Genomic DNA, 19,658 nt, shown 5'->3' with positions numbered 1-19,658 from the left:
CTTTCTTTTACTTTTATCATTCTTATACTTCTATAAGCACTATACATCTAGTCTACAATGTACATTTTTAAGTTGGATACACTACATTTACATTTAATGTAATTTCTGTTTTGTTAAATCTATCATATTATTATTTTCTACTTGTCCCACCTGTCCTAGGTTCTTTCCTGAATTCTTTTTTTCTCTCTCTGTTCTTGCCTCTTTAAATTGATTTTTAAAAATTACCCCATCTTCTCATATATTTTAAAGCACCCCTACTCTGCTATTAAAAATAATTATAAAAATTTTAGAAAATGTAGAAAATGCAAGATAATTTTATCACATAGTTATCATTTAGTAACTGATGCATTTCTTTCCAGTCATTTATTCTACTTTAATGTGTATAGATAATTTTGTACCTCCTTTTAATGACTTTTCATGCTATAATTTTTTCCCACAAACTATTCAACAACTTAATGGCTAAATGGCAGAGTATTATATATAGTATTCCACATATATACTTTTTTCCTTAATCATTTCCTATTATTGGACCTTTAGGGTTTTTCACTTTTATTTTGCTACTACAAATAATGATAAAATCTATAATTTCAGATTCTTAGTATTTCCTTACTGTATTTACTTTCTTAGAATTTGCAGAAACTCTTAAAAAATTATGACATTAAATACGTTTTAGATTTATAATTTGATGAATCATCATACTTTACTGAAATCCTCTTAACTTATGAAGTCTAACCATAAATATGACTAAGAAAACTGACCTAAACTAATTATTGTGCGTGTGTACTCAGTCAGTTCAGTCGTGTCCAACTCTGTCACCCCATGGACGGTAGCCTGCCAGGCTCTATGTCCATGGGATTCTCCAGGCAAAAATTTTAGAGTGGGTTCTTCCATTATTAACTAATAATTGCTGCATGTGTATACATGTGTGAAATTAGCTATTTCATCGTTTTTGGCATTCCAGACATCTGATTAATGCATCACAATGATCAGAATATTAAGTATGATTCATCTTGAAATTTTTGTCTGTTTTTCTAGTTAGGGATAGTATGCTTACACAATCAATCAATCGAGTGATTAAATCTATAAAATCAAGAAACAGTTTAGGTGAGAACAAGAAAGAGGAAAAAAAGAGTCTAATTGTCTATTTAGTATCAACATTTACAAAATACTTTTTGGATAATGGTATTGTTTCATTCCCTTATCATTTCCATGGCAACAAGTATTTGTAACACCCAGCATACCTGTACTTTGCCTTAATTTAATTCATTAGGTTTATTTGCAATTATTTGTTGGTCCCACCACATTGATTGCTATTTGGCAAGGTGACAGCTACCTTATGTTCTTTTTTTTTTAATTGTTGCTTTACAGTGTTGTGTTTCTGCTGTACAGCAAAGTGAATCAGTTATATGTATACATATATTCCCCTCTGTTTTAGATTTCCTTCCCATTTAGGTCACCACAGAGAATTGAGTCGAGTTCCCTGTGCTATATGGTAGGTTCTCATCAGTTATCTGTTTTAACAAAGTAGCATATATATGTCAATCCCAGTTTCTCAATTCATCCCACCCCATCCCTGTTCCCGCTTGGTATCTGTAAGTTTGTTCTTTACATCTCTGTCTCTATTTCTGCTTTTCAGATCAGTTCATCTGTACTATTTTTCTTGATTCCACATATATGGAAGATTCTATATATAAACAATCTTATATTTGTTTTGCTCTTTCTGACTTACTGTACTCTGTGTGACAGTCTCTAGGTCTATTCACAATAGACCTTACATCCTTCTTGATTTGGCAACTCAATGAGCACATTATCTTTTCCTACCCTTAGTTGTGATCCTGAGATGTTCACTTTCCCCAAGTCACATCAATGAAGGCCAACAGGCATCCATTCTGTTCAAGGGTTTCTGTTTGTACTGTTGGGAAGTAAACTCTTCCACGTGCCTGCTTTTTCATGTTAAAATCCCAAAGATTCCAGGGACCACATAGATTGCTTAGAACTGACACTTGAAAGTAGAAACCAGATTGGGAGAAGGAGAGAGATGCCAACTGCTAAAGATAGCACCTGAGCCAGTTGTTTCTGAAGATTATATGTTCCTACTCTTGCAATGTAAGTCCATTCCTAATCTTTAAATATATAAGCCAAAAAATACTTTCCTTTTCTTTTAAGCCAAGTCAGGATTTCTGTCCCTCACAATAGAAAGTCCTAACTTCATGAATCTCTACTTTCTCTTATAACACTTGTCAGAGTGTAAATATATCGTTTAATGCCAGCCTCTCTCCCTAGACTGCAGTCTCTATGCAGTATCTCATTTGTTGACTGGGAGGCATTGCCTTCCCAATGCCTACAACAGGTCTGACCCATAACTGCATAAAAAATCCAAGCCAAGTATTTTCTTAGCCATGTTCCCAAACATTTCTTTTTATGTGCCTGAGAGATGCCAGTTGTTTCAAGATAATACGTATATACATTGTAATGCATGTATATGTATATAGTAGTCATCTTCATCAGAATTAAAGATTGCCCATCATCTGTAATTTGGGAGATACCAAGGCCTCTTTCTTTGCTTGTAAACTTGGGCCAACTGTTTATTTAAGTATCAGTTTGCTTACCAGTGAAAGGTGTTCACCTCAATGCAGGCACCTATAGATAGCAGCCTCTTGGTAAGAAGAATTACTATTAGTATCAAGGAACTAACTAGATAACCAAAGGAGAAGAGGGAACATATATAGTCATTTCAAAACCAAAGTGCTTGAGTGGACAGAAGCAAAAGCCAGGGCTGCATAACACTGACGTTTTTATTAGAATTCATTTGTAACAAATGGAACTTTGTCAGCAAAGAACTGATTTTCATACAGACTTCTTTCGCCACCAATGTAACGAAGTAAGAAAATAAAAAGCACGCCTTTCATTCTGTAAAACATTTACGCGTACTACTAATTAGAGGTAATTGTATTTTTTTAACAAGCCATTTTACAAGTTATTTTTTTTTAATTTTTCAGTCTATGCATCCAAAACGAGAGCAAAGAACACAACTGTTATTATCTTTGTAAAGACACTCCAAGCTTGGATGGCAAAGCCACATAACGGATGGATAGGATGGATCTGTAGCCTTCTGATCTCTGCTGGAGTATCAGGGCACCCATAAACCCAAAGGAAACTAAAACTCAAAACAGGAAAAAGAAAAGATTATTAAAAATAAAAAGAAGGGCCTAAAACAAAGCAAAACCAAAAAGAAAAAAAACAGGAAAGGAAAAAACCTGTATATTAGCACGGAATTTTTCCTTTCCTGGTTCTATGTTGTGTTATTTACATACACACAAATGAATTTCTGAAGCAGTTTCTTACAGATGGGTTCAAGTAATAACATTATTGGGTGTAGAATCAATAGGGCAGTGCATAGTACAAAGGTATAGAAAGTGCAAAGTTCCCTAGAGGCCCTTCCCTCCCCTGGCTGTCCTTGCCGTTGTCTAACCATGCAAATCATTTTTAAAAAAGAGCTAAAATAAAGTTCTGTACAAATCACTTTTTATATATTTTGATTTTTTTACCATTGTAACTAATTACAAAATTATACATAACTACACATACATAGGTAAATAATAGCACCGTACTGGTTATGATGATGAAAATAATTGAAAACTTGAAAGTTTATGGTAATGGTAGATAAAAGATGTTTACCTGGGAAAATAAAGTAGAATGGTTGTACAGAAAAGCACAGTGGAATGCACATCAATGACAGTAAGGGAGTTAGTTCTTGGAACAGCTCCTGAACAGCAAGATATCTGGAATAGTCTCCTCCTCGCTCGTCTGTGGTATGCATCCCATACATTTTCTTCCTGTGATTATTCTCCTGTTTCCTTTTGCCACATGAGCAGTTTCAGTTTCAGGGAGAGAAACTGCTCATTGGCCAATGGTCTGGTGTGCAGTACACTGTCAGATTCTACATGTCCAACACGGCACGTCTGCATGATGCAATGTCTGTCTGACCCCCTTTGTTTCACTGAATGAAAATTATAGCACTGAGTAATCTGGCACTTGGATAAATCTCCAAAAGATACAAACTAAAAGGAAACAACAGACCCACATAGTGCACATTCTTCTCTGGTTCTGATGTAGGTTAGAGAGTCTCATTCTGAGGTAGCCTTCTAGATACTTTTTTTTTTAGTATTATTTTTTTTTCTTTTTTCTTTTTTTTTCTCAGCTTTTTTTTCTCTTTTTTACAAAAATGCTCAAATATGACACTTGCAAGTGTTTGGTCTCTTGGATTTCATTCTGCCAGTGATGGGAAATGTAGAAAACAAAAATCCTTCCATGCAGAACATGAATGAAGCTAATATTAAATCGAAATGTTATACCAAAACTCTAAGAGTTCCTTGAATATTTTGAGTGTTCTTTAAAATCACGTAAGATATGGCAAACTCATGCCATCATTCATGGCTTCCTATAGAAATTGTGTCGAAAAATTTGGGGGGATATGTGTAAATATCTATATATATATATATATATTTTTAATTCTTCTTTTAGAAAAATCCTAATGGAATAGTAAATATGTTCAAAGTTGACAATGGTGTTTGTTAATAAATTTGGTGCAGTTACTGAATGTTTCAGAGCAGATTTGGAAGGGATTACAAATAAAACAAGTAGCTTTTCCTGATGTTGATGGTTATGAAAGGAAGAAGGGCCCTGCTTATCCAAGTGCTTTGGGCTGGTACAATCACTAACATCCCCGACTTGGTTAAAACTAGGAATGCATATTATTCAAAGAGTTTTTGTACATGTGGTAAACAGATAATACTTTAATTGGAAGAAAAACACATATGAACAAGGAATGAGAATATGAACCAAAAGCTAAAAAGAAATGCTATTAAAATAGGCATCAATTATAAGGCACTCTAAATGCACAACTAAAACCAAAAGAAAACAAAGTACAGCACTTCCCAGGAATGCTGTATGCCACAAAAAAAAAAAAGAAAAATGTTTCTGACTGAACAGAGTAACATGAGTTTGGCTTTGCCCCTGTTACATATCATAAATGCAAATTTCATAACACATACTATAGACAATATACGATTGAATACACTGTTTTTTAAACATCTTGATAGCTGATATATTACAACATTCTCCCCTCCTAAAGGGATATGCACTGACCTTTCCCACATGCACACCTCTTAGATATCTAATAATGTTTTATTGCACTAGAGTGTTAGAAATATTGAACTTTGTTGGAAGCCTGGCTAACAAAATAGTATTTGTCATTATGATTAGGTGGGTGAGTGAGGGGTTGGGGGAGATTGGGTAGGAAATTAAGGGGGTGAGGTTTCACAATCACTGATGTGCATTCCTCATTTCCCTTAAAAATTAAAATTGTGTGATATTAAGAAATATCAGTATGTCATAAAATTAATAACAAATTGAAAAAGATGTTACAATAGCTTTTCTACCTTAAAAAATTAAAAACTAAATCATGGAAGAACTGAATGATAGCTATATCTATCTTTTTGTGTGGACACACTGTATATATACATAGACACCCCTATAAAATATGGATATATATGTATATATGTTAGCAGCAACTTTATACTTTGCGCCTCCCTGTTGATTCCAAACAAAACAAAACAAAACAAAGTTCTCTTTGATTATTTGAAGAGAATGGGTACTTTCTCAGCAACGAAAACCAAACAGAAGTGTAAAAATAATATCAGATGAGACTGATACTGTAGATTAAGTATATTGCACAAAAATGTGCAAATTTTCGAATTATTCGGTATTTCTACAGCAAGATATTACAGATAACAGTTCTACAGCTTAAAAAAACCTACAATTTGGAAATAAAAAATGAACAGTTATGTAACTTTTTTAAAATTTCACTTTATCGAATGATACATTTTGTTAAAAAAAAGTTTACACAGTTAAAAATGAAGCACAGGTCAGCAGTATCTTTACAATACTAAAAAACTAAATCAAAGACTTTCTTTTTAAACATTCCCCACCCCCTTGCCCCCTACAATGTTATTATGAGTAGTATGGTGGGAAGGGGCGATGTCGAAGCAAGTCCATTTTGTCATGAGAAGCCAGCAAAGATCTTGCCCTGAGCCGCTGCACTCAGGCCATTTCTCCTCGCACCCGTCACACAATCCTGAACGAGATGGTGGTTCTTTGCTGTGATTTCTTCTTCCCTTTATTTTGAATCCTTGAGGTATCTGTAAATAAAATCCTTCAGATGCCTCCTCAGTCAGGATTCTCTTTATTATTTTTCAGGTTAGATTATTAAACAGTGAATTCTTGGTCCACCCGGAAGAGTTTGTTGTTTTGTGTTTTTTTTTGTTTTTTTTTTTTAATTTGTTTTGTGTGTGATAGTCCCACTAAGTGGTTGTTAGCTAGAAGTTAAGAAGGACTTCTCAAGTGCCCTGTATGGCTCAGAAGAGACTCCATGGATATTGAAGGGCCTGCAGTAAAAATCCAAAGTGGGTCAGGGGTTTCTACGTTGCATAGTGATCGAAGCTGCCCAGATACTCTAGTGCGGCTCGATAGCAGAACTGATACTGATCCTGCAGGAGACAAAGCACGGGCAGGGAGGAAAGGAAGGGGGCCATGAGTCCATTGTAATAGAAGAATGGAAATCGATGTTGGAAGACAAAGTTACATCTAGTGGAGGGCAAAATCACTATTTTCGTCAATCAATTCAATCCAATGACCAACTGTTTTCTTTTAAGCAAAGAACCACTAACCACATAGGTATTTATTAACTCTACCAATCACTTCGACTAAAATAGTCTCCTAATCCCAAAGTAGTGACAGCTCATGTGAAGATTATCTTCCAGACATATGTGAACTCTTCTCCAATTAGTACCAGACAATACCACCAACTGAACATGTGAACTCCTTATATGTCACAGCTGTCGTTTATCCTTATCTAATTATTTGTGATAAGTAATTCTCAGTTTGCATATTTAAGAGAGGCTGATGTAGACACACATTGTCCAGAGGAAAATATGGGTTCATTTAGTTTCTGGGCTAGTGCCAAAGACATCTAAATTAAAAAAAAATCTTATCAGACAGTAGTCCTTATTGCCTGCAATCAGAATTCCTCACTGTTGTTTCTGATGTGCTTGTATAAGTGAGGGAGGCAGCCAGAAGGTATCTTTGTGATGAACATCAGGCATATAAAGCTGAATACACAGGGTGTTGAACTGTCAAGCTTTTCATCCCTTGAAAATGGCATCATAAGACTGGCTGCCCATGTCAAAAAATACTTGTGCCATTTGGCCTAATTCAGTGTGATTGCAAGTTGTCTGTTCTAGAAAGACCTACACTAAACTAAAACAGCATGAAACATGTCCTTTTATAGACAGGGAAGAACACCGTCAAATTGGAGTATGTGGGAGCATTATAAGATGGAAAAATTATAATTTACAGATGAGAAAGGATGAGAAAAAATAGGATTTTCCCATGAAAGAAACTTATTTTCAGTAGCCAATGGGGCTGAAAGCAGATAGTTTCTATTTTGCTTAAATGTGCATTTTTCTACAATAAAAATGGTAATGCAAAATAAATGGAGTTTGCTTTCCTATCCTGTCACAGTAAGTTGCTTGGCTAAGTGTTAAGGCTTTTTAAAAGTCCAATTTCCCTCTGTCACCCCCAATACCTATTAAGTTTGTCAGGCTGACATAATTTTTTGGGTATTGCAAGCCAAATGCTTGCACTATTTTCAAATCAAAGTCTGCAATATACTGTGGGTGATGAATTTAGGATTACATATAAATTGTATAATTTGGTGGCCTTTTGAGAAACAGAAACACCATCTATCACTTAAATTATCCTTAAAATGAAGTCAATAGGCCAGATTGACTAAATTATGAACTCCTATTATTCTGAGAAATATGAGAATTTTCATATCAATTATTGGAGTAGAAAATGGCAGGCTAATTTCATTAGGGCATATTCAGGATGCAAATATTTAAAAACACCATTGTTAAGAAATGAAATATGGAGCAGTTTATCCCACCTAGGTAAACAGAAAGGGAATGGAGAAGTAAAATGGGCCAAGGGTCTGTTATCTACCATCTATATTATCCAGCTGGGCCAAGGGTCTGTTATCTACCAGGTATATTATCTACCCTTGTGCTTTTTACATATATTAAATATGTGCAATGTATATCACATTAATATGTATATAATGAATTATATGAAACTGCCATTTTTATAGGCCCGGAATGACCAAATACTGACAATTCGACATGTTTCAACCTGATATATTACCTTAGATAACTTCCAAACCAGCTCTAAGATGTTGACACTGCCACTCCCATTTACAAAGGGGGGAAATAAGGTTCAAAAATATTAAACAATTGGATGTTTTTCCCACAGTATTTCCCTGTATTTTGCCTCTGGTGTTGAAAGTCTCTGGACTCTAGGAGATCTTGGCAAATAAAGTTTATCATCTGGCTCTTGAGATGTGACATACTCCTGGAGAATTTTCTCACCTCTGTCTGCACCATGGCTGGTCGTTGTGTTCTTAACATTTTGACAGTCTGGAAGATATCTACTACTCCTTCATATCTCATTCTTTCCAAAACAATGCTTAGTGTTATGAAGACTCCAGTTCTTCCAACGCCCGCACTGTCATAATAACAAAGGCAATATTACTAGATGATACATGCACAGTCATGGCTATATTTTCCTGGAGGTGGATATATATCCACCAGCTTCCATATTACATCAGGTTCTTCTACAGCAATGTTCCAGAAAATGTGCTGTTGGGTTCACAAAATGATTAACTCTTAGGACAGTGTGCCATGATAATAGTGACAATGAGTATAGAGTAACTGATTTTTTTCAAACAGGGATTATATATCATTGTGGAAAGACCCAGGAAACATAAAAATATAAAGTAAATTGATTAAAGGAAGAGTGAATAAAATATAGATTTACACTCTTCATCAGATCCTGAAATTTGGGCCTTGCCTGCTTAATATTTTTAAGCTATGAAATAATTCAGATAAGGTGAGACAAAAAGAGATTCTATAGCAGGATTTTCTGACACAGGATCTTCATAAGACTTCATTTAGTCTTCATAAGGTTCTATGAATATTTTTTATGTATGGGTTATGTAAATGTATATATATATATTTTTTTCTGTTTCTGAAACTTATAACTTTAGCAGATTATCAAACGGGTCTCTAAACTTAAAAACAAAAAAATGTTCACTAAGAGTCACTGAGCTATATACATACACTTATCTACTATTTTTAGATGTTCAGTAGCTAAAACATCAGGATTCTTTCCAACATGTTAGCAAGGTTTTGGGTTTCTGTTTTCTTTATTGTTTTAAGATAATTCCAGAATCGTAATTGTAGCAAGAGAAGAAAATGAATTCATAGCTTTTGTGTTCTTAAGAAGTAGAAAAGCATCTGGAGGTTTAGGTAATGAGGAGAAGAGTGAATAATCTGAGAAATCCATACATTTTTGGATCCTAATTAAACAGCATGTGCAACGCTTGGGTACAGGCTGTAGAAAATGGATGGATTCATTTACTTGGGGATGTAATTGATATATAAATAGTGCGTCCTTTTATAAACTGTGTTTTTTCTAAAGAGTCCTAACAGAAATGTAAATCCACAGGCAGGTTTTACACAGTGGCTAAGGATATCCAGGGGCAGACAAGGCTCTCTGCAAAATGGAGTAGATGACCTTCAGGGTCACTTTCAACCTTGAAAGTCTCTCTTAATCCCAAGAGACTGTGATTTATGATCCTTTTGTTGAATGATTCAAGTACTCCAGAATCTATTTTATGTTGATTTCATTGCTCAAATGTTACAAAAATACAGGGCTTCTGGCTTTCTACCAGGTACTTTCAAGAAAATAACAGACACTAGCCTTATACCTTCTTAATTTATTGACTTTGTCATGTTATTAATAAGCTATAAATAAAATAAGTGGTAGTTTACAAATATTCTCAGATAAAAGGAAATATCTAGAGGTCTTTAAGATATATGAATAACATGTCATGGTATTTTACTAAAGGAGTCTTTGTATATACTCTTTATGCAAATAATTTTTTGACAAAAGCAATGAACAGTAACATGCATATACACACCTATTTATACTTATGGGAATGCCTGAAGTTAAAGAAAAATATGTTAAATATATTTTTTTCTTTATAGTTTATATTGGAAAATTTGAATTAGGATTTTGGTAAATTATGTGGAAAATTAAGGGGAGTATCCAGGTAATTCAAGTCCAGTGTATACCATCCACTTTGTCTGTATATTGAGTCCCTGCATCATTTCCTACATGCTGTCAGGCTGTCTAGAGCACAGGATTCCGGGTAAGCTCAACACATAGCAAATGAGACCTGCTTCTCATGTAATATGCCATGTCTGGGAAACGTAGTGTGCTAGAAAGGGTCACAGAGATCAGTGCAAAAACTGAGGTTTAGAGAGGTTTCCCTTCTGTCACAGAGCTATTACATGATGACCGAAGTAAAGCTCAGGTATTTTGAAGCCCATGTGTAATAGTTTTCCTATTTTGACACACTATCTCCCTTATCACCAAGAACTGTAGTTTGGGATTTGGGGCAGGGGGAAGGCAAATAAATTTTTTAATAAAGTCTTTCAAGATTTTGACTATAAAGAATTACAAACTAAGACTTTAAAAAAAAAAAAATGAGTTAATTCCTTTTGCTAGAAGGTTTCTGCGTAGTCACTTCCAAAAGCACAACATTTATCGCAAGTGTCCTTTCTGAACCATTTACTTGCTATTTCTATTAACTTCAATGATTTGAATTATAAGATGCTGTGGAAACTATTGAAAATAATTAACTTGAAGGTGCTTCATTTTCTGATATAGCAACAATTTTCAAGCACATTGCAATGTTAACTGAGGTACCATTCTAATCACTTATTGACTGACAAGAAATTAGTATTGTCATTAAGGCTTAATAACTATTTATGGTTTTCTCAAGAAGACAAACACAGGCGAAAGATACAGAAAGATAGTTATCAGGGTAATGCTATGAAAGAAAAAAAGCTAAGGAATGATAAACTGAACAAATTATCACTCAGGGATATACCAACAATTCCTGATACAGTAAAACAGGAAAGGATAAACACAGTTTGGTTCTTAGCTACAAGAGGTAAAATTTGAAGATAGAAATCTTCCTTGATTATTTTCTCTTTGTGGAAAGAAAGAGAAATGAGTCCTTGATTTAGGGTTTACAATACATTTCTGAGAAAAATAAAATCTCAATTATGCAGACTCACAGAAAACTGGTATCAATAATGAATAGTCAACAGTGCATATTTTCAAAGTTATCACTGCATTAAGCACAAATGGAAACTCATTATTCCTGATTCTTAACTCACCTGCAATGGACTGAAATGGGTCCATCTTGGCCAAACTGCTCTTTTGTTTTATGGACTTGGCCAATGAAGTCAATAAATCCTTCTCCAGACTTTGGCACTCCCTGCTCTGGCCAGTCAGTGAACTGGAACTGCCTCACGGTTCGGGACTGCCCGTCCTTCAGAAAGAAAGCCACACACCCAACCACAGAGGAGAATGCCAGGAGGATTCAGCCAGTGCACAGACCATAACAGCAGGCATGATTTTTTCCGAAAAAGGAAGAAGAAGTTAGAAACGTGTTTAACTAGAAAATCAGTCACGTTCATATCTTACCTGCTGTTAACACTGTCTACGTTTCACATCTATTTAAATTGCAAATTGATTTACTCTCACAGTGCCCAGTTAAAAACCAGAATTCTCAAACAGAGCTGCCTCATTCTCATATTAGGAAATGCTCTGAGCCCCAGAGATTGTCTTCAAAACCAAAGAGGAACATATACATTCCATTTCAAAATTTTCAGAATCCAATAACCTCTTAATACTGACAGGAACATCCAGGCATGTCATCCAGACCAGAGATTTTGCTATTGTCATGACACCATCACATCTTCTGTGCTTGCTTATTTGCAGCATTGTCAGATGACAAATAGTGACACTGAAAGGATCTGACACAAATTGGGTAGTGGCTGTTAACCTGGATGCCCCACGTCTCAGAGGTATACTATTTCTAGCCAAGGCAGTATACACAGCGTGTACCAGGTGACTATGCCGTTGAGCAGGAAGTGAGGCATCCCTCAAGGAGATAGGAGAGATTATTAATAAATAAATGCTGTGTTCTGAAAAAGGACTCTTTCTGGCTGACCACAGAAGCTGAGGTGTCCATGCGTGGCCTTAACACAGACAAACCAAAAGCCAGATGCAGAAGCAATCTTTCTTTCAAGTGATTAGGCAGAACTACTCTGAAGTATAAATGGCTTCAAAAGAAAATACTGAGAGACTTTAGATTCATTCTGGAATTTTACAGTGTTTTGGAAGGACAACAAAAGCAGAAGGGACTCTCTGTTTATAGAAGCAGGAATAACAACTATCACCATCAGCTTTCTTCCCTGAATTACAGAGACAGAGATAATCCAAATTCCAACTTCAGATGGGTGGATCCCATTTGAGGGGGCCCTGCTCCTAGTTAAGGCTTCAATGTGGTGCTTCTTTCCACGTCTTTAATAACTCTCTCCTCATTAAAATCCTTTTTGATACAGATATTCATGTTCCCAAAATTCTTAGTAAGTAGCATGTATGCTAATTCATTTTTAGTCATGTCTGACTTTTTGCAACCCCATGGACCATACCCCGCCAATCTCTTCTGTTCATGAAATTTTCCAGCCAAGAATACAGGAGTGGGTTGCCATTTACTCCTCCAGGGGGTCTTCCTGACCCAGGGGTTGAACCTATGTCGCATATGTTTCCTGCATTGGTAGGTGGGTTCTTTACGACTAGCGCCACCTGAGAAGCCCTCTGAGTAAGTAAACAGGGACCCAATCTTTCTCATTGAGTTGTATGGAGAAGAGGGGATGGCCCAACTCAAGCTGGACACACATCACCAAGTTGGGTGGTTTCCATAGGAACAGGGCATATTCCTGACTGGCATCATTTGGGAATTGAGATAAAACATCAACTTTGTGAGAATACTGAGGAATACGAAAATAACTGCTTGGCCCCATAACTAACTTATGGATTGTTACTACAGAAGCATGATTTACTTCCCTCAGTTTCTGAAAAGGGTTTGAAAAGCACAGGAAGGGAAGCCAGTGGCTAGGTAATACAAATCTGTCTTCTCTGACTGTCCTGGTGATTTCATTTCTGACCACAGTTGCTTTTAACAGCAAGAAGAGGTCATGTGTACAAACCTTTATGATTTGGAAGAGAGACCACCTGACTGCATTTAAAGACTACCTGTTTAACAACACTGTATTCTCAAGTGCCAACTTACTTTTTAAACTGGAAAGTTGAGATTAGAAACACATTAGGAGCACAAATAGCACATGCTATGGCAGCTACAAAAATTATACAATCACAGGGAGCCTTCAAAACAAAACATGTGAACAAGTTCCTCCTTCGATGTTTCTTTTACTTATCATGGTCAGATTTAATTTGGGCAATCGAGGAGTAATATAGAAGTTGTCTCTGCCATTTGTGGTGCCTGGCTGCTGCTATACTTCGTCGTAAGAAATGGTTGGTGTGTTTGCTTGGAATGCACTCAAAATTTTCACTCAGATATCTAGCTTCGAATTCTGAAAGGGTGTTCTTTATTTTTTATTTATTTATTTTAACACAGGGTCATCAAGGCATGCTTGCTTCAGCAACTCAAAACAAGACCTAGGGGTTTAACTACTGTCTTGAGTATAGTTGCCTTCAGAGTAGTTAAGACTTCAGACTTTCTAGGATTAACAGGTCTGTCACCTGAGCCAAGCAGCCTGCTAACCAATTTCTCCTTCACTTTAGGTCAACAGCCAGGGCCAGGCTTTGGGCATTAGTGGACAATCTCGAAACATGAGTCTTGGTTGAGAAAGCTGCTTTCCAGAAAAAACAATGGATCAAGGAAATAGTTCTACCCTACAGTTTTATTCAACCCACCCACTGTGACCGTTCTAAAAACAAAGCAGGGCTTTGCACTGACCCAGTCTCTCCTAAGATGTGTTTGTAATCATGGTTTAAAAGTGGCCAAAGGCAAGGATTTTAAAGTTTATGCATAGAACATCTTACATCAGGGCTGAACTTTGGACTCAGCAATCTAGATCAGAAATGCAGGACGAAAATTAGCCAAGAAGGGTCGTGGGTGCACAGCTCTCATGGACAGACACATTAGCACACGGAGGAATAAACCATGCCAGGAATCAAATTAGAATGTGCAAAGCTTGTCAGATTCTTCTAAAGAATGTCATTTGCTCTGCAGTTTTAAAATCATACCAAATTAACCTCCAAGCCCACATGACCTAAAGGGCTTAGCAAAACAACAACATATTTACAGCCTCAAGTAATGAAGAAGTCAAAAAAGCTCCAAACAGAATGAGCTAAGAAGGTGAATGTAAGCGCAGCCAACCAATCAGTAAATGCTTCCCGGCACACACACTCACCAAGTGCGTCCCCAAAGTTGGGCTGCCAGATGTTACCTTTGAATGTGAGCCAAGCCTGGGTTTGTGAGAAAACTTGCCAAACAGGCAAAGTTACTCTTATATTTGAAAAAAAAAAAAAACACCAGTTCTCCAAGATGGGTGATTTCTCTTAGTTTGGGAGTATGGTCACTTGGCAAATGTTTTCTCCCAGAGATGTCTTTTAGACTATATTTCAGTTAATGTTTAACAGCATAAGACTGTGCCAACTTACCCTGGCATCTGTGACCTTGAATTCTCTTAGGATATATTGTGGCATGTTGTACTCAGCCATGGGATCGACAACAAAGTACTGGTATCTTGCAGATCGTTCTGCTGGCCAGTACTGGTGACATTTCTCCTAAGAAAAATGAAGATTAATGACGAGCTATGCAAAGTGTAAATAGAGTTTTATTTATTATCTGTCTGTATATTTAATGTCTTTCTTTCACTAACACCATTTTAGAATTTAAGACCATTCCATTGCATGTGACTCATCTTCTCGTTGAAAGCATAGGTTCCCTCAGGATAGGGAAATTGTGTGGTTCACTATTTGCTCATGGTACCAAGCACAGTACTTGACATACAGTAGATGCCTAATACACATAAGTTGAACTGGCTACTTCAATAGGTTAAGCATCTTCATACTTAAAATTTAGACAAATAATTACATCAGTCCTCGGGCATAATGCTAGCCATGTCAATCATGTATTGACATTCACCACTGTAGTTTTGAATGAAGACAACCGTCAAGTGTGAACATCGAAAGAAACCTCTGAATTGAACTGGTCCAATCTCCTTCATCAGCTGAGGAACCTGGAGCCCATGCAGTTTTAGTGACTTCAGTAACCAAATCAGAAAAGTCAAGTTTCTCTCCCAGTTTGGTATTTTTTCACTCTCTTTCTGGGCTCTAAAAGTTGGGTTTTAGATGCATCTCTACCATTGACTTTATACAAAGACAAGAAAAAAAAAAGCCTCTTAAGCAAATATAGCAGAGTGCTTGTATCTGCTGAATCGAAGTGGCTCTAATACTATTATGAATTAGGTGGCTCTAATACTATTTCATGGTATTTTTCAGAATAATCTTTTATTTTTTAAAGTAGAGCAGAGATTACCAGATTTATTTGTAGAAAAACTATGTAACTTTCCGATAGTTTAATCAGAGTGGAAGATGAACAAGCAAAAATTTGCCTCAGAGATGACAGAAAGTCAAATTCCTTCATACAGAGTAATGATGGCACATAAGCTATAGCTTGTCCAGAGCAAAAGGAAGTAAGACTACATTGAGAATCAGAACAAGTCAGCAATATTAGTCTCTATGACAGTGCTACACTGGAAATAAAGTACCTATTTTTTTCTTCAAAACACAAAAATGAAAGAACTTGATGTGGCTTTGCAAGTTAAAAACCAACATACAGTAATGAATGACCCACAACATATCTGGAGTACTTGATATTTCAAAGAAACAACATTAGCGCGGGGGTTTTTTCAATGAAATCCTCATTTCTTTGTGGAGTGAATGTCTTATGTGAAGATACTCACTCTACCCATCTCACGCAGCTTGGTGAGCATCACAACAATGGTGGAATTGTGTTCCCAGAGCATCCGCCAGAAGTCTTCAGTGGTCTCTGCCAAGGGCCCCTGGGTAGCGATGTAAGCTTTCTGTTGTCTGAATCACAGATAGCATGTAAAGGAATCAGAAAATATGCAAAGGCTTCACATTTGATATGTAAATAACAAACCAGGTAATAAAAATGAAAATATTAATGCTACTGCAGTAAATTCCCATTAAGATTATGTAATCAAATAAGAACATTTAAGACATTTTAGGGATTTTGCAAAAGGAATTGCTTTGTTAATATTATGATGTATGTCTTTATCACTGTTATTTAAACTTTAGAGTAATGCTAATAGCTCAATTTCATGTGTCATATAAATCACTTAAGAAACAGTTATGCAGCTTCATTTTGTAGAAATGACGCTTATACAGTCTATGACATTTATATAATTTGGTACAAAACAATTTCTATATTAACTCCTTCCACATCTTCTGAAAGAAGAGTGCAGATTATAAATTCCATGATTGCTTCTTCTTTCTCCTATCCAAAATAACAAAACATGAATATCAAGGGACTGAATGCTGACCTATGCAGAAAGAAAATATTTTAAATTGAGATGAAATTCATTTTGGCTATGAAACTAGGGCACATGTAAATACCAAGACTTTGGGCTGTCAGGGGAACAAGAGGATATACCTGTATCCATCAATAAAACTGGCATTGATGTAATCAGATCCTTCTACTCCTCGGATAGGCTGCAGGCACACCCTTGTGGATTCATATGGCATAATATTAACAAGGCGATTTTTGAATTTATTACATGGAAGATTGGCACTGATGAATCTTGAGGTGTGAGCTTTAGAACTGGCTAGACGCTGTTGAACAGAAAAAAAGAAAAATCCAACAAAGATCATTTTAGCCTGTGGTGTAACTGCAGTGAACCCAAGATTTTCTCTTTACATACAAAGATTCTGTTTACTTTTAACCCAGTGATTCTTCCAACTGCACTGCTTTTCACTTCTACCTAATGGCTCCATATAGAGTAAGGAAGTTTTAAATATTATGTTCTAAGAATATGCTCTCTCAATTTAAATTAGTGTACAAAAGAGCTCAAGGTATTATGAGGAAGCAAAGAATAGAAAAGAGAAAGCTGAAGAAAGTGTTTTATAGTCAGACACCTTAGGGAGAAGGTCAAGTGAATCTTGTAACTTCACCCATTTGAAAGGTTAAGAAAGAAAATTCCAGAATGACTTGCTTCTGAATTACCAAATCACATCCACTATCATACCTTAAATTCGAGCTCCATTCCTGTGACATTCTCTCCTGTTTCTATTTGTGTCAGCTTCTGAATGTAGGCATACAAGTTTCTAGCTGGCACTTCGGTATTTCCACAAGTCACTGCCTCCAACAGTGCATCATGGATAAAGATGTATTGGTCTTCTGTTTGAACCATGTAATTCCTCTGGGCTCTCATTAAAGTTACATGGCCATAAATATCTACAGTTTTTTCATGCTTTATTCTTTCTAACATGGCATCTATTACAATGAAACACCCAGTCCGGCCAACTCCCGCGCTACAAGGAAAACAAAAAGAAAAAAAAAAAAAAAAAGAGAGAGGGAAAAGTACAAATGAATCTATTGCAAAACCAACACATCATAAAATTATTTTGATTTTTTAATTAACTAGATTTTAAACCCAGTAATTCTACTCAAATAGCTACTGTGATGGTTTTGGAGCATTCTAAACGAAAGAGCAGGGAACAAATTAACAAATAAAATTTGACTGGTTTCAAAATATAAAAATATTAAATCTGTAATTACTATGCTCCTTGATCATGTAACACAAAGGAGTAGTATTTGAAATCATTATGAAAAAGTTACATTTACGCTTTTTACATTAAAGGTATTTAAAAAAAAAACAACTGGTCAAGATCGAACTAGACTTTATCTTTTACAAACCATTTCAGTCTATTTTAGTTCAATTTATAAAAAAGGAAAAAAGAAAACTAGTAAGTCTTTCAACTTAAAACATTTCATAATCTAAAACTCAGCAAGGAAGTTTTAAAACCAACCTAGTGAGAAGTATACAATTAAAATATTAACATGTTGTTGCATACTCAAAATAGCTAGTATATTCTCAATGGAAAGACATTCTTAACAAAAAGCAATCACTAGAGAGTGTGGGTGTGTTTCTTGCTTTTACTCCTTTTTCTTCCAGAGTTGAATGTATTTTGGAATTTCAGGTGAAATTCAAGTATTCTTGTGTGGGAAAATAAAAGCTTCAATCTTTGTTACTGGAGAAGCTCTGAGGCATGTTTTAAAACTCTATTACTCATGGACTTATGGGTTGTTTTCCAGTTGGTGGAAACCGATTCAAAGAAGAGGAGGTGAAAGATCAAACAACGCACAGTGACAAGTTCTGCTGCTCCAAGGAGACAGTCTAATTCACTGAACTAAATTACAGAGTCAGATGGTTGGGACATTGGAGTTTCCTCGAGTGTGGGAAAGAATACTAACAAAATAACACATCTGTGTTCTGAAATCCAAGGTAAGCCTTTTCTTGTCTCTGTGTCAAGTATGGCTGAATCCAAAATGTTTTTCTTCCAATCATGGAAGAAACATGGCTAGGAAATATGTGATCAATGGAAATATAAGTATATATCAGCACCTTAGACACCAGGCAACAGACAACCTCCTTCATTCACTGTGTGCCAATTTCCCGTCGTTTGTATTTCTTTGTGCTCATTTATTTGTCTATCTATGCATTGATATATCGATCTCTTCATTCAATGAGCAGTGAAGTACTCTGATAACTAACATACGGGATACAACATTAAAGGTGACTTGTATCCCACCTACAGCTCATACTACTGATAGAGATAATACTTTATATAACTATTTACAACACAAGAAAAAAAAAAAGACGTGCTGGTTTGTGGGTAATGTGTCATTTGAACCTGGTCTTGAAGGACAGGAAGGATGAGGAACTGAGGAGGCTAGAATAACAGAAGAAACAGAATGGCTTTTGCAGTCATACTACTGATTCTGGGAGCTGCATGTAAAATTTTCATAGACCTCATGAAACACAAGTGTAAAGAACGTACCAAACTGCATATAAATGAGCTTAATGAGCAAAAGGGTATTTGATTCAATTGCTAAGTGGCTGCAAATAGTAAGTGAGCATTTTGTAACATATATTACCTTTATTTAACTGATGAGCAGTATAGATTGAATCCAGCCCCCTGGGTCTGTAGGAGTCCTGTGGTTTGTATACTAACAAGCAGTTGGAAATAGGTTATAACCACTATTTAAAAAATTATTTACTTTTTTATGTCCTGTTAGACATAGAAACTGTCAATGTCTTAGTTAGAGAGCCTCTGGATACTGACTCTAAGACACTCCATTCAGAGTTTAAACCACAAAGTGACATGACATTGAGATGTAATACAAAAGCCTTCTGGGACAGAGTCTGAGACGTGATAGCACATTTCTTAGCACAGAATAATCAGAAACCTGATGCACTGTGATCCATGAAGTTCCATTTTATTTAGTTAGTTTTACCAAAGAAACCAGTAAGATGGTATTTACCATCACACCCCATCATGTCCCTCCT

General features: G+C 35.9%; 1 protein-coding gene across 13 annotated transcripts in view; it reads right to left on the bottom strand.

Moving 5' to 3' along the window:
- Positions 1–4,766: 4,766 nt before the first annotated feature.
- The window catches only part of PTPRD (protein tyrosine phosphatase receptor type D), a 1,686,434-nt gene continuing 1,671,542 nt past the window's right edge, over positions 4,767–19,658 (bottom strand). For all 13 annotated transcript variants that reach the window (XM_081500246.1, XM_081500294.1, XM_081500279.1 and 10 more), the window contains 7 exons: positions 17,334–17,619; positions 16,742–16,920; positions 16,029–16,155; positions 14,722–14,847; positions 11,364–11,518; positions 8,484–8,619; positions 4,767–6,548 (listed from right to left, as the gene is read on the bottom strand). In XM_081500246.1, the coding sequence (XP_081356372.1) occupies positions 6,480–6,548; positions 8,484–8,619; positions 11,364–11,518; positions 14,722–14,847; positions 16,029–16,155; positions 16,742–16,920; positions 17,334–17,619 (1,078 nt within the window). In that variant the 3' untranslated portion in view covers positions 4,767–6,479. The remainder of the gene's footprint in view (positions 6,549–8,483; positions 8,620–11,363; positions 11,519–14,721; positions 14,848–16,028; positions 16,156–16,741; positions 16,921–17,333; positions 17,620–19,658) is intronic.

The sequence above is a fragment of the Giraffa tippelskirchi genome, chromosome 1 (assembly GCF_054371585.1).
Source record: "Giraffa tippelskirchi isolate mGirTip1 chromosome 1, T2T-mGirTip1v1.2.pri, whole genome shotgun sequence".
Lineage (NCBI taxonomy): Eukaryota > Metazoa > Chordata > Mammalia > Artiodactyla > Giraffidae > Giraffa > Giraffa tippelskirchi.
The sequence above is the reverse complement of the archived record's forward strand: the minus strand, read 5'-3'. Positions and strand labels throughout refer to the sequence as shown.